General features: G+C 43.4%; 1 protein-coding gene across 2 annotated transcripts in view; it reads right to left on the bottom strand.

Annotated features, from left to right (window-relative positions):
• Positions 1 to 26,659, bottom strand: part of FSTL4 (follistatin like 4) — a 236,515-nt gene that overhangs the window by 35,694 nt on the left and 174,162 nt on the right. For both annotated transcript variants that reach the window (XM_055719381.1, XM_055719382.1), the window contains exon 7: positions 6,708 to 6,874. In XM_055719381.1, coding sequence (XP_055575356.1) covers positions 6,708 to 6,874 — 167 coding nt within the window. The remainder of the gene's footprint in view (positions 1 to 6,707; positions 6,875 to 26,659) is intronic.

Below are 26,659 nucleotides of genomic sequence, written 5' to 3'. Positions count from 1 at the left end.
GCACAACATAAGACTTTGCTGGTAAGCCAAAAAAGTTTTTGGCTTGAACATATGGAAATAAACTTTTTAGATAGTTGTGCAATTATTATATAGGTAAAAATGGATGGCTTTTATACACTGAGAAACTCAAGAGACAATACAGTGAGGAAAATCAACGGTAGGTCTTCTTGCTGGAGCTATTGGAAGGGAGGAATTGGCATACCAGGGATTTAGTGAAATGCTTCTGTTAGTTGGATCTACTAGACATTTCAGAGAAATGAAAAGACCATGACTGAACAGGTAAGTACCAATCTTGGGAGGAAACTGTATTCATAAACTTTCTCCCTACAGTGGAGAGGCAGATAACTGGAATTCATGGATTTTGGTCTGTAATTCAATTATCAGTTGCAAGAGTCAGAACAGCTACGGGAGAGTACAACTGATTTCAGAGTCTAATTCATCTCACTCTCAATTTTTTCCTAATGCATTTTTTTAAGCGTGCCATTCTAGGCGCCTTAATACTTCACAGCAGATGGGCGCACTCCTTTCCTCTTGCTCATTTGTACAAGATTCAGGCTGCATTCGTAGTCCTGCTTTTCTGCTGTAACATCCAGACGGAGTACTGCAATTCATCTATAGGAGATTTGCACCTAATTTCAGGTTTCTTAAAAATTTCACAAGGTAGTGCCCTATGGATCTCAAAACATGCAAGCAAACCAAAACCACCCCAGAGTAACATCTGCCTCCCCCCAAATGGGCTGTTTAGGAAGGTGAAGCCTTACACTCCACCGGCTATTTAGGACCAGGTGAACAACTCTATTGTCTCCATGAAGGCATTTCTGCATTTGCAATAATTACCTACAAACTTTGGTCTGTGACCCAAAAAAGAGCTATTTTAGTCAAGGCACAGGTGGATACAAGTTCTGTGATCTTCATTATAGCAAAGTGAGAGCCTATATATACTGAAAATACTGTAAATACTAATTTTCCACTAAACTTCTATTTTGGAGCCTGCAAAGAGATACTATAAGCACTGTGCCGTTTCATAAACTTTGATTTGAAAGAGAAAAAACTTGGCTCTAAACATGCAACTTCCTGAAATTTAATCCCATCATGATATTACTGCAGCATCTAGGGTGACAGAAGGTTTGATCATTTTAACGGCCCGATTTCTATTAGCACAGTATTAAGTGGGGTTATTCACAGATGATCTTTTTATTATTTAACAGAGAAACTACATTAAAACCATCAACAGGAATATATTGCCCTCACACAACCCGTTTTAATGAGAAGACTAATCCAAGTGACTAGCACTTTAAAGGTTGGCCGTTTGCTTGGGGTTTCAAATGTTATATATGGAAAATAGGTATTTGCACAAATATACCTGCAGTGTGGATTAAAGGCAGGTAGGCACAGATAAGAGCCACGAGACGTACAAGGAGGTGGCAGATGTGCAATATGAGCACTGAACCATTCAGAAAGTGGTCTGCACCCCCCGAGTCCACTTCTGCCACTTCAGCATGCTCTGCACCGTGGACCTGGCAGAGGTTCGGTGGGCAGAGATGGAGGCAGCCTTGGGTTCAGCCAGAGTAAGGTACACAGAGCTGTATGGGGAGGAGGAAAACCTACTTGGAGAAGAGAATCACTCCTTTTTCTCCAAGCATGGACTTACACATCTGAGCTCAGCCTACACATCTCAGGTGCCTCTGGGGTCCTGGGTGAGGACAGGAACCCACGCAGCAACCCCCAAACTTTCTTCCCGAGGCCATGTCAAAGGCAGGAATGGCTGAAGGCGAGATCAGAGGTCCCACCACCGAGCTTCCTTCCCTTGGCAGGAGGCAACGGCAGAGGAGATGCACGGGAGTGGGGCGAGCCTTAGCAGGAAGGCTGAGCTCCCGCACCGCGGGCTCGTCCTCACAGAGAACAGCTTCTCGCCGGACCTGGCTCATCGCAGCTTCAACCTGCCTTGCCTGTCAGCCCGTGTGATTTCCTGACACCGTCATACAATGCATGACGCTGGACAGGAACATTCCAGACCTCTTTGAGAACTTGGCACGTGGACATCTTGCCAGGCACTTCTCAGTGTACTTAGTGCAAGATAAGCTGACTGATAGGTACAAGCGACAATAGCCAACAAACTCTATGCTCCATTTTTTAACTCCTGGGAGCACACTTTTTAATGGCAATTACTGATTTTTCATAAAACAAGGAGAAAGACAAGTCATAAAGTAGCTGCAAAGCGCTCTCACCCCCCTGCCTTTAATCCCCTGGTGTGCTTTCCACCATGTGGGACTTGACCCTGGAGTTCTGTGCTTGTCCTTGGATGGGATTTTTTGGGAGAACAAGGACATGCTATCCTACCTGGAATCAGTAGAAATGAAATAACTTGCATTTCAACCATCTGTTTATGAAAAGCTTATTTTTGAACTAATGATTGAATGCAGATATGAGTTAAAGTGTACAGATTAATTTAAAATGAATAATGAAAGGCACTCATGAATTTATATTATAGCTACCTGCATTACAGTTGGTAATTCACCAAATCTTATCTACCTGTATTCCGTAACATTTGTTTTCTTATGGTAATATTCTCTTCTCCGTTGCTTCTCATGGAATAACTTTTGTTTATAGATTTTGTTTATAAATTTACGTATGTTTCTCTGGAAATAATGTCAAATCATGTGAAACAATATCCTATAAATATTGTATAAATACATTTGACTCCAGGAGGATTTTATTATATTTTCAAATTGAGGAATGCTTTCATAATCATGTATTTGGTAAAACTTACTGCTTGTTCCTAGGGGGCAAAAGTGTATTATTTTGAAAGATGACACATTTTAACCACTTCACTATTTGTAGTCAGAAATCCATTTATAGCTATCACAGTCTTATCAGTTTCAGCTACGTTATAGTTGTTTTCTGCATGAGAAAAGCTGACGTGACTTTTAAAAAGTATAGCTGCAAAGGGACTTCTAATCAATAAATAATGTGGATGGGTAATTTATGGATAAATAATATTTTTATGCTAAAAGCAATCTTAAGTGTTTGCAAGAAAAATAATTTAATTGCATGTACCACTAAGATGGCTCTTTTGCAATAGCTATGTGACAACTCTTTAACAGAGTTCTTCAAAGACAGGACAAGACAAATTATTACTGTGTTGCTTATGAAAGCTTCTGATTAAGAATGCAATGAAAAATCATTCATATTTTGCTGCCAATCAAGATATCACATAAAAATGATTTAAGTAATACACTTAAACAACGAGGCTTTATAGCAATCTTCAACCTTTCAGTTCTACGCAAATTTAGGATTATCTAGGTTTTTGTTGACCAACTTTGTCACTTCTACTATTAATCCGGAACACAGTCAACCTTCCCACTTCACATTTGTCACGAATCTGGAGAGTAATAAAGTCACGAAGGACTTTTCAGCAGTGCCTCTCCTGTGCTGCTCTCACCCCTGGCTGGAAGGATTCTGTTTTTTCCAGAGTCAGGCTTCTATCGTCATCTGATTTCTTGAATTAGCATTTAGAAGAGAAATAGCCTAATTGAAATATAATATGAGGATTTTTCTGAGTGTGTGAATATCCTGTAGGTTTTGTATGTGATTACCATTGTGCCAGGAGCAGGGAGGATTTTCTTGAAGTTTAAAAGGTACAACTAATCTCCTGTTGCACTTCCAATTAGCCAAATTGCTAACCTTATTGTGAAAAGCAGAAACGCAATCGAGTTTCTGCTTGAGGCATACTAAAAGAAAACTGAAGTAATTTAATTAACTGACTTCAAGTGCATTAAGCACGCTCCCTTTACTTTCTTGCTGTCAATGCCTTTAAATAGATTATTGTTTAATGTGAGTTTCCGTACCCACGGAAGGGTGAAGCTTTGAACCACCTGCTGCAGCCAGCCCACCCCACAGCGCTGAGCCCGCACGGCTGCCCGTGCCCTCACACCACAAACCCCAAAGCGAATGCTGATGCTACTGCCATGGCACACGCAAGGATCCGCCCCAAGCACAAGTGTGTTCACGCTGCAGATGAACGCGGCTCATGTTCCATGAGTACCAGACTTGTAAAACGTGTCATTAATCTAAATAAAAAGACTGGATTTACCAGCTGAAGGACCATCTCTTCATCCCTGCTGCCAACAAGTGCTTCAGACATGCAGGTGCCCATCCTTGGTCACCGGAGAGGGGACAACCTGAGCTCAAGGGTCCGACAGATTAGGGAAAAGGAAAGATGGTAATGGCCAAATTCTGTCACCTCAAGTAACCAGCCCAGAATACAGGTGGCAGGGATATACAGAGAACATAAAAAACTTTATAGTTCATTTAAAAATAAAAAAGGTGTGGAGGTGTTTATTAGATTAAAAAAAAGTTGATGTGCGCTAGTTGCAGGTGTTATATGACAAGGTGATAGAGGCCATAAACTGACAGGTGAAACATTAAAACTGAGGCATAAATCCTGGCTTTCCTCCCTGTAAGAATCTCGGAGTGCTCTTTTGATATAGTTTCTCGGAGATATACTTGTTCAAACAGATCAAAAAGTAATATTTTTTTTCCTGCTGTATGGCATGGTACTGTCCATGGGCATGTTGATTCATTCAGGAACCAGTCAGTTTATGCGCAAGGACATAATTTTTTCCGTTAACATTAAATAACCAATGAGAAAGAGTATTACTTATAAGTAAACCAGAAATCCACTTGGGGCAGCACTAAATTAGGGAGGAACTGGCATTTCAGCCTGAAAATGTACTCCTCAAAACTCTATTTGACATAGCAGGATTTGCAAATGAAGCCTCAGAGCCACGTGCTATCTGTCCTTCAAGGATGTGTTTCTACTCGAATTCCTGGACTGTCACCTTGTGTCCAGTTCACACAAGAACTTTAATCTTTTAAGATTAATGTGACCATAACCAAAATTTCATAAAGGCAAGATAAATACTTAGAATTTTCATTATTTTTGGCCCAAAAAAATCTAATTCTTGAGCCTCCAGAGTGTGTGGACATAGGATTTCCAAACAGCTGAATCTCGCTTCTAAGCCCAGCTCAGCCCTGAGCCCAACAAAATCTGACCCTAAACCCACGTCTCATACCTGTCCAGTGAATATAACCGCCCAAAGAAAAGGCTCTTCCTAGACTCCGATCACACAAAAGCTGTTGAAGTTGCTCGCTACAGATTAAACTAAGCACACTGGCAGCACGTGTAATCTTTACTAAGCTTAATCTGTGCCAGGAAATAGATCTGTTCTGAAGAATATTTGCACAAGGAGGTACAGGCGGTAAGCTGCCAGGTCAACCACCTGCACGGCGCGCTGCGCCATGCCCCGACTACAGCAGCGAACGCCTGACTTTGCACATCGCAGCTTGACAGGTTCCCATGTATTTTTAGTGCCAGTGACCCAAAGGCCATTATTCTAATCCTGGCACTGGTGGATGTCTATAAGAAATCTGGTCAGGTACACTGGCTTCGGGCTGGCTGTGCAATCCTGCGCGTCCTCCTTACGGTTCCTGTATGGTCCCGCACCAATCCTGCAGTGGGACGTTCGCTGGTTTCAAGTTGCACTTCAATGTCATGCTCCAAATGGTGACAAGAAATGCATTTTTAAAAGGTAATACTTGCTTTGATGAAGAGAAAAGAATGTTTAGATGGTTTTAACTGCTGAGTTTGTGCACACAGTAATCACCTATATGTAGTGCACATGATTTTCCTGCTAAGGTAGAACCAACAAATAACGTACCGAGTTGCAGTGCATACATCTGTCCCATGTGCTGTAATTTCCATGTAATTATTCAGAAAAGTAAACCAAAGATTTTTCACATTTAAGCAATCCTGGATACACAACTATTTTGGGAGCTACAGTATTGACTGTAACTCTGAACTGAGTGGTTATCAAATTAACAAGAACTCAACAAAAATATAAATCAACTCTTGCTGTAGTGTAATTAAAATAAAACCTGATTTAGTGTGCACTTTAATGCAAAGAGAAATGAAATACACACCATATTTTTTGTACATTACTCTCCACTATCTCCATAATTAAATGTTGTTAAACAAACGAGTAGGTTTATACCATTATTCAGGTACTGTCTTTACTACCAACTGACTCGCATATCAGACCAGCACTGTGAACTGAAGCAGATTCATCTTCCCATGAGAGTGCTGCCACACCCGGCTGAATAACCCCTTTTAAAAATGCTCATCAGAAACCTCAGCCGAAGAATGAAAGACAAGTGAAACGGGAGGAATAGAGATAAAAATGTATTACTTGATTTAGATAGAGATTTCATTGCCAACCATAAATGTATTGTTTCATGCTCTCGATGAACCTGCTTCTTTGTAGTAGGAAAGAGATCCCCGAGGAGTTAACGGTCTGCAGAGCTACTGTCCCCCAGGTTCCCAGGGCTGCTGTCCGTGGACCACAGGTTGCACCAAACTAAATGAGCGACAAGGGGTGAAGCACCAGTGCTGTCAAAGTGCTGGGTTATTACAGTACTGAGCTTTAATTTCATAGCATCATATTCCAGGTACCCCTGCTCTCAGCTGCATGTACGTTGTTTCACTTTTATTCCTGAGGCGTATTCACATAAAAACAAAATATCAGGCCAGCTTCCAGTTTTCCATAATAATAACAAGATACAACTTATTCCCTTAAAACTATCACCTGTTAAATGAAGTCATATTCAATGCCCTAAAAAGAAAATGACAAGGGTAACTCAGGACTTACATTGATGTCCTCCAAGTCGAGGAAGTTGAGGATGACACCGTTGCGCTTCCAGATGATGGGAGGCCGCAGCGCCCCGTGGATGTTGCACGTCAGAACAGTGCTCAGGCCAACTGTGATGGTGGTAACACTGATCTTCTGGTCCTCTGGCAGGCTCAGCTGGACCACTTCTGCAAAAGGCAACAAAACAGGAATAACACCAAATAGTACCAAGAGAAGCTGTTCCCCTTCTGCCCCGTCCCTGCTTTCCTTCTTCCTCGTTCAGGAATTACTTTTGAAGGATTTTGGCAAGGAGATGGATTATCCACGCTATAAAAAACATCCTAAACACTAAAGCCAAGTGAGACACGTAGAAATGGAATCTGCCACAATGAAACTTGATGCATCATTTTCCTTAGGGATCTAGTAGTAGTTGTAGCAGGCATTAGGGACACTGGTCCCATAATGGTGGGTCTTCTGGCCAGCCTGGCTCAAGAGTTAAGTCTACAAAGCACTCAGCAACAGGGGGACAAGCAAAGACTCTCCTGCTTGAGACCGCCTGGGCTTCTTTCTCTAGAGGTCTTCTCCAAGGTCCTTTGAAAAGGCATGAGAAGGAGTCAGGCTCTTTCCCTGAAGAAGCAGAATTAAGGTAAGATTGTTGCCACTGAAATATAAATAAACCCATTTTTGAATTGCCCTAATATTGGAAATAATCAAGCATGAAAACTCCTTTGCCAAATGCAGCCACATAGTGCGCCTGAGATACAATGTTCTTCTAAGAAGGAGTAAGAAGCTTTCTCATATTTTACTTAAATTTTTTAAAAAACAATTATTTTGACTTATATATACCACACAAAAGAAACACCTGAGGCAGCAGGCCTTACTGGAAACCACATCAACATCTCTGAAACCACACCACATCACATGAATTCCTTCTGGCCCATGCTCACATGACGCGCCTGCACATTTTGCCATGTGTGACCACACGCATAGGCAAGACATCCGATATCAGAATTACCGTAGGTGCAGACTGTCGTTATTAAGCATTTCAGCAGCAGTGAGCCAGCAAGAGGGCAATCAGGCCACATTGTCAAAGCTCCCGCATTCCCAATTTTATCATTCACATGATGTTTTTTGCTTACTCTCATTCGCAGGCTCTGCAATAAGGAAGCCTTGAAACTATATTGCATATAAATGCTGAAAACTGGTCTTTCAAGGGAATGGCCCATTGAGATGAACAGGGAACGTTCACAGCACTTTGGCATTACATTGCTTCAACCAACTCAGAAACATGAACTGCAGAATGAAACACCCTCTCCTGGCCCCAAGACCCCTCATTCCTCACGTCCACTGCGGTAAGACAGGGATCAAAGTGACCGATGCTGCCTCACCCACGGCCATATGCTTCAGGAAAAACTCCTTCAAGCAGTGCTGACACTAGAAAATGACATACGGGGTCAGATGTCATCCCCCCATCAGCTGGAAAAATCACTCTCCATCCTGCTTGCTTGCTTCTCGCCTCTGTTGTTACGACCCACACAAGATCTGCGTATCGCTTACTTATCTGTGTTGGTTAGACCTAAATTCTACGTGCACTTTCTTCCAGCCTTCTGAAGAAGCGACGACTTTCAGTGAATCCAAATACTCACTTTTATCATGTCAGTTCACAGCTTAAGACGTGTTTTTGCCTTAAAAAGTTAACAGGTTTGGTGGGGAAATCTTGCGCTCATTTATGGGGCTTGCACTATGGAAATGCATGAATAAAGAGAGCCCAGTATCTACTTTTGCAAGCATTTTCCATCTCTTCACATACTGTCTAATTGAAAAATTACATCTCTCAAGTAGTGAATCTGTTAACTCTGGTCACTGAAATATTCAGCCTGTTTCGGTAGCCTTGGGAAGCCTGGAAGGACTCACATCACCGCTCTGCTCTGGCAACAGATTGTGAACACTTGGTGCTAAACTCGTGTGTGCAGCAAGACCCGAAGAGCCCTGCATCCTTCCCCTCCCCACTTCTTCCACCTGAGCAAGAACGTCATTGAATGTCCCACAAACTGCATTCGCCACTGCAGATCTGAGGCTGACTTTGGGCTGCAAAGATCCATACGGCATTGCACATCCCATCTGATATTCCTAGCGCTATTTTAGAAAGAGGATGAGCTGTTTGAAAGAAACGGTAGCTACAGTTTTGATAAGATAGTTAATCAAAAATCAGATTGTTTGACCAACTCACTGCTGTTACTTGGGTTGTGCTGGCTCCCACAGGCATTACACGAGAAGAGGGCCCAACCCAGTCAGACCATCAAGCAACTTCTGCACTTGAAACCTTAAAATCCAAAGGTGGAGACAGAGGAAGATTGGGACGGAAAGAACATCACCCAGCCAAGGTCACTGAGCAGGTCAGTGGCAACACCAGGAACAGACAATACATCATTAAATCCCACTGCCCTCAGGTACGTGCTGGAGCAGATCGGAGAGGTGGCAACTGAGGACCAGGGACAGTGGCCCACAGGAGCGGTGATCTCCCATCCCAGCACCCTCATCCAGCTGCCTGAAGCATGTAAACAGCACATAGGGTCTAATAACATAGTTATTTTCTGCACAAAAGAGAGTTCCCTTTTATGAATAAAATATTTGGAGTGCACTTGACAGGATAAAGAACTGATAATTACAATAATTGGTAGTATGGAGTAAGGCTAATGAGGACATCTTTTCTGAAGGAGAAATGAAATAGAGGGTCATTCATTTACAAGAGAATTGTTTTTTTTCATCTTACTGCTTTTTTCCTTAATTTCCTCTGCTGTTTCTCACACTGCCTTGAGCTCCCTGGCTCACGCTGGGCTCCCATCAGCCTCCTCTTCAGCAACAGTTTTTGAGTATTTTGTTGCAGCAGAATTTAAGGCTCCCTGCCCATATTCCAAATGACAGCTAAAGAGGCTTCGGTTTTACATTTTAGAAGCCCAGTAATGAGAAATACATTAACTTTTAATTAAGAAGACGCCTTCCATAGCTGCCATTCTTGGATGAACCATATCAGGCCAAAAGATAACTTTTAATCTTAAAGCATGTAATTAGTACAGACCACTTTAACAATAACAAACACACTCCTTTTTTGAGTGTTTCTATGGAGTATGTTTGAGAGCATCTTATTACCAGTACATTTGAGGGCATCTTATTAACATCTAAAAGCCTTTCGACTAATACAGGGTTATTGTGCATGGCTTTAGTCATTGCTTTATTGTTATCAATAGAAAAGATGTCCTTACGCAACCAGGTGTACTGGGGAGGAAAGAGAGATCCCCTAAAAGGATGCAAGGGGTGGGCTTTTTAAAAATCTTTTAAAAAACTCAGAATCTTGTACTTAATTTATAGAGTTCAGACGCACCGATGCTAGTTGGATTATGTCTACAAATTATTCAAGCCACCATAATGATTTTTTTGTAGAGCCTCTAGATTCAGTATTGAACACTGTTAGGAGAGAGAAGGATTTTTACCACATGTATAAAACCGAGCAGAACAAATGGGTAATATTCAAAGTGCACTCGCTTGCAAAACACAGGCTGGAATGGAATTTGGTCCTAAAATCAAGCCATTTTATGTTCCTTTGGAAATTCTGCAGGATGATGCATGCAAAACAGCTTTCTATATTCAATAGATTCAGCCAGTATCAGTCCTAGCCGATCATATTTATCAAGTCATGTCAAACCCAGTCCTCTTCTTTCACTTGAAGCAACTTGACAGTCTGTTCCAGATGGAAATGAAAAAACCCAGTTCCTGCCAACTCCTCTGCCATCAGAGAGATGCTATCATCGGAGAAGCGGATGCTATCATTTTTGACTCAACTTTTCATAGTTCAAGACAGGGGTAAAGCCTTTGTAATAACCACCTTTAAGAAGGAATGGGTGTAGCCCTGTCTGTGTATCAGAGGTCCGGGAGCGATGTTTCATCAAGTGCTGCACCAAGCATAGCACAGAGCCGGGGTTGGGAAGAGGTGGCCAGGACGCTGCACCATCCCCTTTGGTGACAGCAGCAGCTCAGTGCCTGAAAACCGTGCGGCTTCAGGAATTAGGGCCGTGCCATCTTCAAAGCCATCTCCCCCGTTCTGGAGGGTGAGGGATCACTCCCCGTGGGGCTCTTGTCACTGCCAAGAGGTGATCCAGGGGAAGGATCGCTCTGCCCTGTCTCTGACACCTTTTCTCTCCGCTATATTCAGCCTGAGAGAGGCCGTGAAGTGCTGTGCACCTTCGGTGACCCAGGCGTAGCTCTTCTTATGTTACAGTCGTTGCAACACCAGGTCCCACGGTGTCACGTGAGAATGTGAAGTCTGACTAATTAATTTTCTGCTTAAAAATGTCAAGATGTTGTCGAACATTTTCCTCGGACCGTCCTCCGCTCCCATTTTATTTCTCCAGGTGCTAAGCTGAAGTTGCACTGCACCCCTGCAAGCCGTGCATACTAATGCCAGCAGGTATTACTTGTTGTGCTGTTTTATCATGGAAATCTTTTTCTCTGCTGTCATTTGGAGCCCGCCAAAGGCAATCATAATTTCACAATGAGACATGTATAATTGAGGTCATTATAGGGAGCAACGTGGAATGAGCATCTATGGAGAAAAACTCACTGATTTAGCACTGTGTGGAGGTAATTTACATAGTAAATGCTGGCTGCCTGCCTGCCTTCGCTCATGCTACACTACATACAGAAACAGATTTCACACTTTTAAAAGTGCTTAATATCATTAATTAGATCTTTTCCCTTAAATCTAAAGAAAATAGACTTTTGAATGCATTGTTGCCACCTTTCATCATTGTTACATTTGTTTACGGATATCTTGCGTTGCTAAATCAGAATACGGAGCAACTGCCTCTATTGCTCACATTCTGCTTAGGGGACCAAGTGATACAGTTTTAACCCTGTAACTTGCTCTCCGTGGGGAGACAACAAACCAAAATGTAGCCTTGTTGGAAGCAACAGGATGACTTTCAAAGAAAGTCTCAAGCAGAGATTCTTGCCCCCAAGTTAATGCTCCTGAGCCAAGAGACCTTTTGTTTGTGAGCCGAAGCATGGGTAACGCAGCCCTAAACACATCGTGTTTCTCCAGCAATGGTTCAAGTCAGGATTGATTTAATGGGATGAAAACTTTAGCCTCCGCTCAATTCCCCGAGTCCTGCAGCTGTGTTTATGCACTGCATTGCATTAGTAAAATCTGTTTATTGCCTTGTGGCCAATATTGTGCCATGAAGGTCAATGGTGATTTTAGCATTTGTTTCAATAGCTAGAAGAGTCTTCTCTAGCTGAGTAAATTCTCAGGGGAGGAGCTACCTGGACCAAGAAAATCAAACCAATTAATGGATCAGAGGAAAAAAAACCAGGATATACCTTTTACAATTTTATGATTTTCCCCAGTAATTTTGATGAGATCTATTTGGCTTTGCATAGAGAGGGGAGAGCAATTTTAGACCCTCTTAAATCCAAGCCAACTGCAGCTAATTGATTTTAAAATGACCATGCTATGCGGGATGTATTTATAAACACGCAATTGAACATGAAATTTGGCCAGCTGAAGAGTGACTCCAGTGATACTGCTTGGTAGACCCTGGGATGAGATGTGGTCATCTAATTAGTCACTGCAGAGAGAGATTAAAAGCGATGAAGGGCAGTTCACAGTGGGTCTGAATCTGTAAAGCACTGTATAATATGCTTATAAATTTCTTGTATTAGCATGTGATTTAGTTTCTACCCTACTCTACAGACCAAATAAATGAATTGATAAAAACCTTAGTACACAAATCACTGTGGGTTTGCATGGCTTTGCAAACCTGTCACCTGGCTGTTTTTACGACTATGTCCCGAAGAAATGTTGCCGTGCTATCACATTTTGCTGGTTCAGGTCCAATGAGCCAGTCTCACCCAGACATATTTGCTATTTTCTCACCTGTCCAAAGTCAGGTGAAAGGACCATCCATCACCCAGCTCCCAAAGAAAACTCCATTTTCTGAACACCAACTTAGAATTACAGGGAAGCCAGTCACGCTACTAAAGATGTTTATGTTATTAATTAACAACATTAGAGCTGTTAATGAACATGATTAAAGTTGTTCACAATTAATTAACCCAGAGAATTCCTACAGCTCCCGCATCAGTTGAGAGAGGGTGATGGGGATGAGGCTTCCAGCTTTATAACCTGTGAATAACACCACCAGGAGCCGGCTCTGCCTCTGGCCACCGCTGGTGTGACCTGCCACTGTGGGGTTCAGTTTCCCTCAAGAAGAGGTACCACCATGCAGCATTCCTCAAAGGCTTGTAAACTTAATTAATGTGAATAATAAAATGATTTCTAAAGCTAAGTAGAAATGTTCATCTCCCAGCTTTATTTTGTTACTGCAATAATTCAAGGTCTTCATGTAATTTATAAATCCTCAGGACCTTGGGTGTGCTACTTCAGGAAGCATTTTATTGTAAATTCTCTACTAAATTAGTAATGCTGTTTTCTAAGTCATAAAAAGGCATAATCATATTTCTAGCAGTAGGAAAGAATTTAGTACTTCAAGCCTTCTTCTGTCATTACTCCTGAAGGCAACAGGCTACGACCCCCCGAGGTAGGTCCCAACCTGCACTTGAGGCAAAAACCTGTCCTGTCATGGAATTCAGAATAAATGTGTGCAAATCACCAGTGATATTCAGCTCTGGTGTGGTGCGAGAGGACAAGACCCCATCTCTCATCCCTGTCAAGCTGAACAACTCTTCCAGCCTGTGTGACCGTGACTTTTAGATTAAATGTAGGAGAAAAGCAGCTATTGAAGCAATTAAATAAAACAATGCCTTTTACTTCCCTTCAGCAACTGTGTCCATAATATACTATCACTGACATATCATAGAACGGTTTATGGTTGGAAGAGACCTTTGAAGATCATCTAGTCCAACCCACTGCCATGAGCAGGGACACCTTTCACTAGACCAGGTTGCTCAAAGTAGTTGATTATTTAGACAACGAGAATATGCAGAATAAAACTAAGCTTAACTTGGGGGGGGGGGGGGGGGGGGGCGGGAAGTCTCACGTCAGACTCTGCTCCCACCTCTACCTAAGAGGGATTAGGACCCCACATGCAAAGCAAGCTGCCCTCGCTCCTATGGGGCACCTGCACGAACCCTGCACCCTCCGCCAGAGTGAAGAAGTGCCCCCAGGGGAGGCTGAGCATCATCTCCAACAGCTGGGTTTGAGAATAACAGAGGATGTTTCTTGCCCGGCTGTGAGGATGGATTCAGATCTCCCGAACTTCAGAGATCTAAAGGCTGGTATCACCTCCAAGCCGGTGTCTCCAGCCCCTCCCGAGCCCCTGTGGGGCCCTGGGTCACCATGCCTGCCTTGGCCATGTCGCGGGGGATGGGGTGATTTGCTCCCAAGGAAGAAAATTCCTCACACTGGCTCTAGAGAAACTTCAGGTGAGTAACTTCAACAGAGCCATCTGCACTGGAAACATCTACATCTGGAGAGGGAAACTCTTCAAACAGCTGCTTTGGTATTTATCTAAATTATGCACAAATTCCTTCAAAAAAATCATATACATTCAAGTAAGAAGCCCACCTTGCCCATATGAATTTGTATCAAGCACGTTCACATGACTAATAAATTTGATAAAATCACTTCTATTGATTTTTCACCAAACACACCCTCTTTATGTACTGTATTCTAAACATCAACTTCTTTTTTTATTTAAGGAAACAAGCAACACACTTTCCATCATAAAATCCCATCACTGCCCTCCTGTTACTAATCAGAGGGAGAACATTTAGTCTGTGCAGAAAGGGATAATTCATTCATTCTTGAAAGTACATGAATAAATACAAGTTGTTCAGTGCTTAATTATCTAATCTCCTGAGGTGGTAAGTGATGGATTCATTATGTAAATAGGCATAAGTAGTCTATTTTAGAGAATAGTTTACATAAATGCATTTGTTTTTATTTTAAATTCCCATTTCCCACAGATGGAGAGTAATGTTGATACGATTAATTTCTGATAAAATATTCCCATGTTGTGTCAACAGTGTCCCACTTAGACTGTAACAGCCATGCATTTCCCCAGCCAATTTATTAATTTGAAAAGTAAAATTTCTAATGATCTAACAGGCTTTGAGAATGACTTCTGGTAGTCACACCAGTTAAACATGGGACTCAAAAGATTTGTCTCTCTCAAGAAGACTCAAAAAAATCTCTCACTGAACCCACAAGAAAAGAAAAAAAACCCTTTTTTTTGGACAGATGCGAGGTGTTACAGCTGCTCTCTCTCTTTCACACTCTCTGTCCTACTGGAATTGAAAAACATACTTAGTATCAGTTATTTCACTGCCACAAAAGCCACAGTTGTCTCTTGTAAAAGGTTTATTTCAGCATTTCTAGGAGTTTAAAAGTTTTTCCCAGTCCTTCAGAAATTCCTTAGCTTTAGAATGGAGAAAGCTTTAGCATGGGCGGGTTCTTTCAAAGCAACGACACTTTTAAGAACAGCCACTATCTGTATTTAAACTACAGTATTTCAGAGGACCAAAACCATATGAAACCACTACACTTTTTCATTGTAACTTCTGGAAGTTACAGCAGCTGAACTGATTTATACCTGATTTAAGGCAGAAAAAGATAGCTTCTGGTGGAGGACGTGGCATGCCAAGTTTCTCCCTGGAGTGAATTTTTATGGATGCTCTATAAACCCCTAGGGTTTATCATGGAAATACTGTCAGACCATTAAGTTCAGCATGACTTGTGGGAAGCGCGGTAATGTGTACGTAAATTACTTTGAAATAGAGACAAGTCAGGCCATGGGGTATTTGGGGTTCAAGAAGAATTCACATATAGTTTAAAAGCACCGCGACATCAGAAATGGCTGCACAGAACTGCTCCAGTCTCTCGCGCTCTGTTCATTTTACTTTGAGTTCTTGGCCAGCATTATGCAATGAACGCGATACACTGAAAAATGGACGAGCCAGGAAACAAGGAGCCTAGGAAAGGCCTGCACTGCTTCTAAACCTCAGATTAAGCATTTGGAAAAAAAAATCCCCAAGCATTTAAAATCAGGTATATTTATTTCTTTCATATTCCCATGTTTACTGCATTCATAAAGAACCAAATCAGCGATAGCATACCTTTCGAGTTGTAAATAAGCATTAGTAATAATTTTCATGGAGCTTTCATTGCTCTTCTATGGATGACTGCAAATTTAGCCGTGGTGATGATACAGCTTTTGCATCTTTTCTGACTGTAGCTATGCTCAAGGAACTTGATAAAAACAAAGGACTCTGCTCTCCTGTGCTCAATGCCATCTCAAGTCAGAGCCTGAGGTATTTCATCCTTTCCCTTCACCCTCCGCTCCAGTCATTCCTCATTCGGTTTTTGCCTCGTTAAAATCAGAGTTCAGTCACTCTCTGAGGTTTTTGGTCATTTTCCTTTACAAACAGCTTCCTGGGCCCCAGGCCAGCAGTATAACATCAGAACAAGTTTCATTTGTAAATTATAGTTACATAAGCAGGGAAAAAACAACGCCATAAAAAGGGAGTGGCTATGAGGCATACCCAGATATTTATGCCATGCACCCCTGGCTGGACATGGGACTTGCATAACATCACTCAGCATCGCTGCCTCCCGGGCTGCAAAGCAGGATTATGGCCATAAAGACTCCAGCTGCACTGGGGCTCAGCCGAAGGTCCACCTCGAGGATGCATTTCACCTCCCCGTGCCAGTGCTGCCGGTTCTGCCTTGGAGAGTGAAGCTTCGGACCAATTTACCGTGTGCTGCAGTGACCTCTAGATCCGGAGCTGGCACGAAGGGTGCAAATTTGGCTGGGGGGGGACTGTGCAAGGTTACAGCAAAGTTGCTCTGCAGCAACATTTATCCAGATAACATCTTGTATTTTAAAAATACATTAGATGATGAAAAACTTCTGCATCAGCATTCTCATCCACGTCCTTCCTGCAGTCAAAACTGCCTAACTAAAGTTTAGGAGAAAGTCAGAAATGTGCAGACGAACAGCAGTGATTTGCAAAGGGCCAGGTAATTAAATAACATTTCCTTCTGGAGAGGAGAGTGAAGGGAAACCAGAGAGCAAAGAACAGTACCTAAGGACAATCCCTGGTCCGTGCTATCAGCACATCTATCGTTGTGGGCAGGTTTTCTCCTGGTTAAACCTTTTCAAGCCAAATCCCTGCAGTTAAAGAGTCTTTTGACAACTGCACAGAAAGGGCCGGGTAATTCATCAGCGCTCCTGTGCAATGCCTGGCAGGCAGCTGGGACTTTTTAACAAAATTCTGAATCGGTAAATTGCAGGACGGACAACAAAAGGTTTGGAAGGAGCAGCAGGGAAGGGGTAGGGACAGGCTTCATGCAGCCACGGAGGCGGCTTCTCCAGTGGAGTGGAAACCTCTGCAGAGAGCTCCAGAGATGGGGACGAGTGGTGTGATGGCAGGAGAAGCAGATTTAAGTCCTTGCCCAGAATGACACTGACCCCTGCTCTGCCTCAGTTTCCCCCATGGGAAAGACCTCTCCGGGCCACTCTAGGAATAACTCGTTTGAAAGGATTTCTCAGCAACCACAGTAACAGAGGCCACACAAACACCCACAAGCATGTTGTGTCTGTGGATTTCTCATTAAAGTCTCTCAGAGGTTCACAGATAAAATCCACATATAAAACTGAAATTTAATTACACAAAAATACTTTGAAGCAGAGATTTGCAGCTACTGCTGTGAGAAACTTAAATTCCAGTAATACAAGAATGATAAATACTGCTTCCTTGAAAGTAACAGGAAAAACAAATCATCCAGACTATCATATTAAAAAGCATATTGAAAAGCAAGATATGCTGGCAAAATCAAATGTGGCCAGTCATACTCTGTGTACCAACCGACATTAGCTTCTTGAAACTTTTAAATCTGCAGAAAAAAATGATTTATAGAAGCTGTTCTTTATCATTCAGGCTTATAAGTCTTATGTCACATAAACCCCCCTGGCATTAGAAGAACACTTGGATTGCAAAGGAAAGCAACGGCAGGGAAGGAGAGTGGGGACAGCCTGCATCACTTGGGTCGCATGCGCACCCTTCCTCACTCCGTCAGCGTACGCTATTTTTGCACAGAACAGACAGGGTTTATTTGGAAAGCAGCTATTCAACATTTTGTTTTTCTTATCTTATATCCTCAATGTTATTTTCAACTATTCAAATGTAGCTCTGAAGGCAGAAATGATTCATTTCTCCCCGGATTTTTCTGTAACACCCTTCACCGTTAAATCCGCTTCAGAAACGCTTGTGAGCACCTCTGACATGTTTGCTTTAAGTGAGTCGTGCAGCCTCAGAGAGGAACTATTCAGCACAAAGTACATTTTTAGCCCTTCTCCCTCACCGTTGCTCAGCTCCAGCCTGGTCCCAGCTCTGACCTGGCTGAGACTTCCCATCCCTGCCGAGCTCCAGTCACCCCATGGAGGGCTGGTCCCAGTCTCCCTTCCCCATCGTCACAACCTCCCACATCTTCCCACCACCTCCAGGTTCGACATCTCCTCTCTTCACACATCCCAGGTCTGGCAAAGGCTGATGAGGACAAAACATGACACGGTCCTGCTCCTGGCTCTGCAGGGATGGCCTCCGCCGCTTCTCACCCAAGGAATTTCTCTGCCAAAACCTGAGAAGTGTTTCCCCAAGTCTGTGCAAACGGCACTGAAGTTTGTATCTTAAAGCTCAGCCCTCCTTGGGCTGCTTCTGCCCGACAGCCCGCAGCCCCCCGGCTCTCCAGCCGCGCCAGCCTGCTGCAGCACGTGTTTAGTCATCCCGTCTAACCAACAGTATTTAAAATAATAGGCACATTTCCATTCCTCCTTCCTATGAAAATGGTCTTCTTTTTTTTCCCTATTTTTTAATTGTTCCCTTCTCAATTTCCAGCAACTGTAACTCATTATCTCTTTGTATTAAATGGCTCTGTGCTACTCACTGCCTCCTCCCTATACAGGCGATTACAGACCACATCAAAGAGATTGCTCTTGTACGAACAGAATACAATCTTAGATATCACCATTTTGGTAATGGCTGTTAAATATTGACTTTTTAGGCTGATTGCAGTAGGTACACGCCTTGTTTATGTTTAATGATCACAAATTAAAATCAGCTCAATAAACTGAATGCTTGAGGAACGCACATTGCACTATATATAATGAATCATTGCTGGTTAAGCCTATAACTTAAATACAAACACAATCTTTAAACATGTATTTAATTTACAACAGCCCAGAAATGGAGTGGGCCAAATGAAAGCTTGTTTAATGCTAAATTATTTGCCAGCACAGCCACCATATGCCAAGTACCACAAATAACAATATTCAGCACATCAAGAGTTTGGGGATAGTTTCTTTTTAAGATCCCTCACACAGTGCTCATCACAAATATTATCAACCAGATGCTCTGATTTCCCAAGAAACAATTCACTCTTAATGTGAAGAAAAAATGCAGAAATTCTCTCAGACTCTCAGCAAGTCCACGTGCACATCACAACCCCACCACAGAAATGGTTAAAGCCATGTCCCTCCCCGGACAAGAGCCTTCCTCGCCTCTCCAGCCCACCCTTCCTCCCCCTCTATTTTGTGCAGCTACGCAGAGACACAGACACAACATCCAAAATGTATTCATTCACTCACCAAAGGTCAGGTACAAATTAGTACTTCATAAAAAGCCACTATCTTGTGCAGAACATCAGCAATGATGGCTCAATTGCTTTCGCTAACATCTTATCTAAATAATACCTCTGTGCTAGGAAACCCACAGAAAACAGTACTGAAGTGTAGTTACCGCTCATTATGTCAACAAATTTCCAACGTAAAACCTGCAGCCAATACAAGCATTAGTAAGATCAGTGGCTGGCTTGTACACGCTGGTATGTATTAACTATTGTGTAAATCATGGCTTTGATAATGAAATGATTTTCACAAACGCAACATGACATTCATTCACTAAGATATAACACATACCTGCAGGGCATTCAGTGAAAAGCCTTCTGCAGTACTTTAATTGATGCATAGTCCTTTGTGGCTTATATTCATTCAAAGCAATCTCAAATCCTACATTTTTAATCGGCTCAATAGTATTATTATTAATTTGAGTAAACAATTAATGGTAATTTATGGAGCTATTCTATAGTGAGTCCCAGCACTGTTGCAGCACCAGACTTGATGCCTGACAAGGTTTGGTTTGGAGTTTATATATGGCTACTGAGCCACAGCACACCAAAAGGGCCCAGCCACAATCAGGGACTCAAGAAGAAGCAGAGCTTTGTTCAAATATATTTATAAAAAAATGGCTCATGCCATGGAGACCTGCAATGGTACCAGAAGATGGCATGGGAAACCACGGCACGGTCAGACAAAATGACTTGCGTCGAGCACAGCAAACCTTGTCTCCCTGCTTGTGAGTGGCACTGCCAAAGCCCTGAAAAACATAATTATTGTGGGAAGGATTGTTTGTATCTTACCCCTGAATTCTGCTTTCAGGTGTTTTCATGATGGTGACCAACTCACTACAAGTATTTGGGATTCCTCTGTGTCTGGCAAGACCCCAGCTGTGTGTTTCTGGCAGTGGTTAATCCCGGGTGGAAGGGATTTAATAAGCGTTAACTAAATTATGCTTTTTAAACCAGGTGACAAGAATATTCTTTCATTTGTCTTACAGTTATGCTTCATCTTTGGTCAAACCTCTAATTTCTCTATCTTTTCTACCGTTCTCTCCCTTCCCCTTACTCAGGCTACATTGAGCAAGACCGCAAAATGCCAAGATGCGGAATTGAGAAGATTGCCTCTGACCCTATAAAAAGGGCATCCCACAAATGAAAATGCCTCCAACTAATGCCAAAAGCTGAGAGACACTGCTTGTTCAGCCCAGGTCAGATCAAGGAGGACTGTAATTTTCCACCCTTGTTTCGTTAAGAGCAGAGGATGGCAGCGCTCACCTCCGACCATGGGCAATATGAACTTTGCAGGAAAAACCCTTCGGACCTTCTGCAAAGCGGTGATCGGCTGGCTCACTGCACGGGCTCGCAGCACAGCGAGGGCCATGCTTGACAAGCCTGGCCACACAGGTTGGAGCAGGAGTGTAGGATCAGGTCCTGTAACTATTCAGGCGCCCTCTGAAAGGAGCCCGGCTCAGCCCTGCTCTGCCGTGCCCCGGCAGCAAGCCCCCAACTGCGCCTGAACGTGAAGAACATCAGCGGTGTCCCAAGGTGTGCACCAAGGACTGACTCGCACAGGCATCTCTGCTCTTTGCCCACAGTTAAAGCTCTGCCTGCAATTTCTAAATCCCCCCTCTGAAGACACAGCTTTGTCATTATACTTCATGCACTGCAAATCATTAACGCTGAGTATAAATCAAGAGCAATGCTCATACAGGAAACATCAAGGATGAAGTACTGAAGTCAGGGACATACTGTGAAAAAAGGCTCTTAATGATTCAGACTAATATATTTCAGATGTTTGAGCAAACAAAGCATTCATAAACCACTGCAGAACTGCTCCTTTCAGACTGAATGGAGCCTTTATTCCCCAGCTGCAAATAATAGTTATTGAAGGAAGGACAAAAGCCAAGGACACTAAACAAGGTAAAGCTGTGCTCCCCAATATATTCAAGCAAGAAGGCACAGAAATATTTCACGTTGATCTTCCATAATGCTGCCTACTGCAGCATGGAAACTTGCTTAAACTATTTTTTCCTAGCTTCTTCGCTTAGCAATACCTGAGGGTATGAACTGCTCATCGAAATTTATGCTACATGTTTAAGGAAAAAGCATGCTTATGTCCTGTAGGGTTACAGAGCCTGGAAGATAAAAGTCAGGAGATCCCTCCTTCTTAGTCTCCCGTTAACATACAGCAGAAGAGGTCTGCACACCAGTCATCTACAGCCTGAGGAGAAGCCTGGCTGTCACGCCTGCCAGAGCACTAAAGGAAAAACCTGCATGGGATGGTCTCTTGTGAACACAGTCTTGGGAAGACTTTAGGTCTGCAGTGGCCTCGCTCCAGACACTATGTGGGCCATATCACTGGGGCTTAGTTTGCTGCAACTTGCAGCAGGAGGCGCAAACCTGCACTTGCTCGACGCATGAAAAGCAGCAAATGTCCAGGAACTCAGAAGGGTACAGGACAGAAGAGGATGTGAGTAGTTTCTCTTTGATGACTGATATAGAGTGGGAGAAGCTGGCGTTTGTCCAGGATGTCAAGGTTAACATCAACCCCTCTATTACAAAAAACGTTTTGGGTGAATCTTAAATGACTACAGATGGTCAGGTGTTGATTTTGCATGTCCTTTGAAAGACAGTACTGTCAGCAAAACAGTGCCTTCTAACCAAATTCTGAAGTTCAATACTCTGTCAGCAGGAAGAGCGTTGGCTCTTTAACTGACTCATCAAAATACTGTTCTTTTAGTTTCCTCTAGTGACTTTCCATTCGAGTACTGCTCTGTGGCTGGTTCTCCAGGACAAAAATATCTGCACAATTCATAGTTGGGTTTTTTCCTCTCCCCAGTAATATTCTTTTATGGAAAGAACGTAAAAATCCTTGCTTTACAGATGGTGAGCTGAAGCAGAGACAGACGTTATTTAGCTGCAGTTACACAGCGTATCTGAACCAGAACCAGACACATGCCTTATTTCCCAAGGTTACTCTTCCAGCCTCTCTGAGATTACTTTATAATCCCATTATGGGTGGAATAGCTACGTACACACAGCTGCCTTCTTGGAGCACTCGTCTTAAAATGTGAGCAAGGTTTGAGTTTTCAGTGGTTGTCATGCCCTGTTTTGACCTTGGTTTCTGCAAGTGTTTGCAGAAGGGCAGCGTGGGGACAGTTACCATTGAACCTGAAAAAACACTCTGCGGGGAGACTGGGGGCTGGATTAAAATATACAGCCACTGAACTAACAGCCAAACACCACAAGAAATGTCATCAAAAGACTTTCTGCACCTTCATGGTGTTACATTACACTCTGAGCTGGCATTGCCGGAGTCTTCTGATCCTTGCTCAGCTTTTGCATGTGCTCTGGAGACCTGCACCAGCTACGCCTCCCCCAAGAGCAAACCAGGCTGTGCTACCCTGTGTCAACGGTGCCTGCGGGACCAGGACAGGAAGTCCCCTCCTCGGCTGTGCTGGCACCTTCCTTGCTTCTCTCCCGACTTCAGCTAGAAGATTTTCTTCATCCCCTACGTCTGATGCAGAAGATGGCCCTGTGCCCTAGGCAGGGTGCCCGCCCCGCAGTTTGGGGCTGGGGTCCTGGCAGCACTGCCGTGGGGTGCTCTGCTCCTCCTGGGCTCCCTCCCAGCCTCATCATCCCAACATTGCTGTCACATTCATCACTGGGCGAGGCACGCAAACACAGAATACAATAGACTAACTCATTTATTTCCACTTGTTATTGATGACCTTTCATGACTTTCATAACTCCGCCTTGCTCCACCACTCATGAATTATGAGGTCATCCATAACTTAGGGAAATAAATGAAGTTTCCCACCAGCCTATTGTATATCCCCATTTATTACCTTTTTATTACCAACCTTTAAAGTTTTATCCTCTAGTATCTTGTTTTACAGCAGCATAACATTCAGATGCAGGGATGTACATGAATCACGACAAACCAGTTCTGTTCCATGGGGTTTCACTGGAGGGCAGAGCTATGCTGACCCATGGATACAAGTGCCATTTTTTCCAAGCCATCAGACCACCTCTGAGCCTCTGCAATCAAATTATTCCAGGGCTCAGGACTCTGATTGTACTAAATTAAGTACAGTGTTTTCTTCTGACTAACTTATGTTAAGATCATTTGGGGAACAAGGTTTGCCATAGAAATGGCAAGACATATCATGGGTTCAAAGGTTTAGAGGAGATGTTTGAGGGCTAGCTGCTGGAGGATATGATTGCTGTACAGAATTGCATACACAGGTCGAATAACGATCCTTTAAACAGCTTCAGCTGCTGCATTTCTGAGCAAGTTCTGATTCTTAACAGAATCACTTTTGTCTTTGACCTGTCAGTAAATGCCAGAAGAATTAAATCAGACAGTACAGTAATCCTCAAGGTAACTCTTAAATTCTTTGGCTGTATTTACTGCAGGAGCTCCTGTGCTCCAGATGCTTTAATGACCAGTTTTGCAGGACACAGCAGCTGGTGTGTACACATTCATGGTCATGCTGCTTCCACGGAGGTGCTGCAGCTCCCTCGGGGTCCCTGGCTTCACAAATCATTAAATGAGCCACGGCCAGTGCTGGCCTGGGGGCAGCCCTCCACGCGGGGGGGGAGAAATTTGGAGCAACATGCTCCATGCTGGAGTTGGGGCAAGGGTGTAGAAGCAGAATAAACCACGAAGGAGTCTAGAGCTGTCTTCCCAAAGTTTTGCGTGACACAAGAAACTGCAGCTGCGGATCAGCGTAGACAAACGTGAAATAACAAGCCCATGAGCAGAGAACCTATTGAGGGAGCAGCTGCTCACTGCTGCAGTCATGTGCAACACTCAACAGGACATGAGCATTAATTAATTAATTTAATTTGAACAGAAACCTTTAAGACCACCATTTAGTGCACGGTAGGAAAATCAAAGCAAAACTATTAAGCCATGACAAAACAAACACAACATCGTGACCTCTCTTCTTACGTACTACACCTAGGTGGCTGTGGCAGAGGAAAGTGTTACTGCACTGTGAAACGGACACTGCAGCTCCAGAACCAGCCCAAGACCCGAAAGGTTGAGGGTAGGGCACAAATAAAGCCTTCACTACTTTAAGAGGAAAATATCAGGATCACCCACCGAAGCTTTCAAAATGTGAAAGGACTGGCAAACTGATAATACTGATATATTGCCCCACTTGCAAGGAGTAAGAGAGTGCTATAATAAGGAAATACGGGCAGACTGGAGAACTCAGAGCAGCTTCATAAAATAAAACAAACAGATCTTCAAAAATCTTTTTTTTTCAGGCAATTAACTGAAGTCAAGAACATGGAGGGAGCTCTGGCTTGTTTCCAAAGGGAAGACTAGAAAATAAATTGAAAGGACAAGAAAATTGTCTCTGAATCAGGACCAAATTCCATAGCTCATGGGACCATTTCTACTGACTTTGTCGAAAGTAATTTGCTCTAAAAACATAAATTTAAATGTCCTTGCCTGGACCCAGATTAAGGTTGCCCCTACCTGGATAGCAGGGATTGCCCAACCCCAGCTCCTGCTGAAGGGCTTATTCCCCTCAGCTCAGGCGAGTGGGGGGAGAGGGGGCAGGGGACCTGTGCCAACCCTGAACCACGGCTGGCAGCTGATCCTAGAAAAAGAACAGCAGAGCCACGGTCTGCTTCCTGAAAGGATGCTCGTACCCACACAGATCTCTCCTGGAGAAGGAATGCCATGTGCTTAACTACCCGTCGCTGTTAGGAACAGAAATAAGGAATGTGACCCTCTGCTCCTCACGCAACAGTTTCCCATTGCAGATCAGACTTGTTTTGTTTGTAATGGGAAAAAACTTTGCTTAAGCATCCTTTCTTTCCATAACTCTTCCTTGTTTTGTGAACCAGCACCTTCTCAAGTAACGCTTCCCTGCAAGTCCTGGTAAGAAGGGTCTAGAGGAGCCAAGCAGCTGAGCATACAGCCTGCAGAAAACTTTATTGGCAGTAGGGTAGAAGCCTTTTACAATCCTTTACAGGTGAACGGGGAAAACTCAATAATGTTCACTATCATTATTGAGTATAGTTATTAGCTTTGAACGTTTTCTAAAATAAGCCTGTCATTAAGACAAACGTCTTGTTAATGGTAGGAATTTCCCAACTGAAGCATTAAAAAACCTGCAGTGCCGCATCATTAGCTGCCTTGGAAAGCTCCGTCACTCTCCCCAGCCCCATGTCACAATGGCCAGTGCCACCCTCTGCCTCACTCGCCTGCGCCACCTCCACCCCGGAGCCTTTCCCATCGTGACTCCTACTCTCTGCAAAGCCTCTCGCGGCTCGGCCCTGTGCTGGCCCTTTCTGTCTGCACTGCAGACAGAGGACATCTGTACTAACTTGGAGTGGAGCAGAAAAACATTAGAGAACTAGAAGAAAGGCCACCACGTCACGACCTGCAGTGTGTTCAGCCGCCTGACGTATGGGATGAAAACGGTACAACTCCCACAACTGCAGGTCTACGTAAGGAAATGCCAACCAGGAAAAAATGGGTAGACCAATGCTCTCCTGAAAATATGGCCCGATTATCTGCCGTATCTCGCCGAAGTTTCCTCCCATCCTTTGGGACAGGGCCCAGCTATCCCTGTTGGGATGTCCCCTAGCACCCTGCTGCTCAGCTCTCTCCTCCAGCCTGCTGCAGCAGCTCCCCATCCTGCCCACAGCCACCTCCTCAAAACTCCCCGTTCCCACACCGCAGCTCACCACCTTCATACAGGATTACTCATAACGCACCTAACTGACACTATCCAACCCAGCTGAGTAAAGACTCCTGGTAGATGTGGACTACAAGTCAGGACTTTGAAACTGGAGATGCCCCCCCTAATTAACACCAAGGTACCTGTCTCTGACCAGCGAAGGCAGTGAGAGCCCAAAGGCACCCAGGTATTCATCTAAGCCCCTCAGTTACACAGCCTGGGTTAGGAGGGATGAAGAATGGGTGCCTCGGGACATACTTGCATCACCTTTCTGTAAATAAAAGCCACGTTTTCCATTACAAAATGCAATAAAAGAAAATAAATATTTTATAAGCCTGAGGGAACCTGACTTTTTTTCTCTCCCTGCTAGGGTGAAGCCAGCATTGTGCTCCCTGGTTCAGTACAACAGAAATTATTACTTTCAGTATTAGTATATGCTATCCATAGGATCCAGGTTCATACCAAGTGGTTACCAGCACATATTATGGGAAAGGTCGGTGTTAGGGACAGAGCACAATGACTTATTTAAATATTTAACATTTTTATGCCCATCAGTCCCGATTCCTGTCTTCCAAAGA

This window comes from Falco cherrug, chromosome 8, assembly GCF_023634085.1.
Source record: "Falco cherrug isolate bFalChe1 chromosome 8, bFalChe1.pri, whole genome shotgun sequence".
Lineage (NCBI taxonomy): Eukaryota > Metazoa > Chordata > Aves > Falconiformes > Falconidae > Falco > Falco cherrug.
This window is presented reverse-complemented; position numbering and strand designations above follow the sequence as displayed.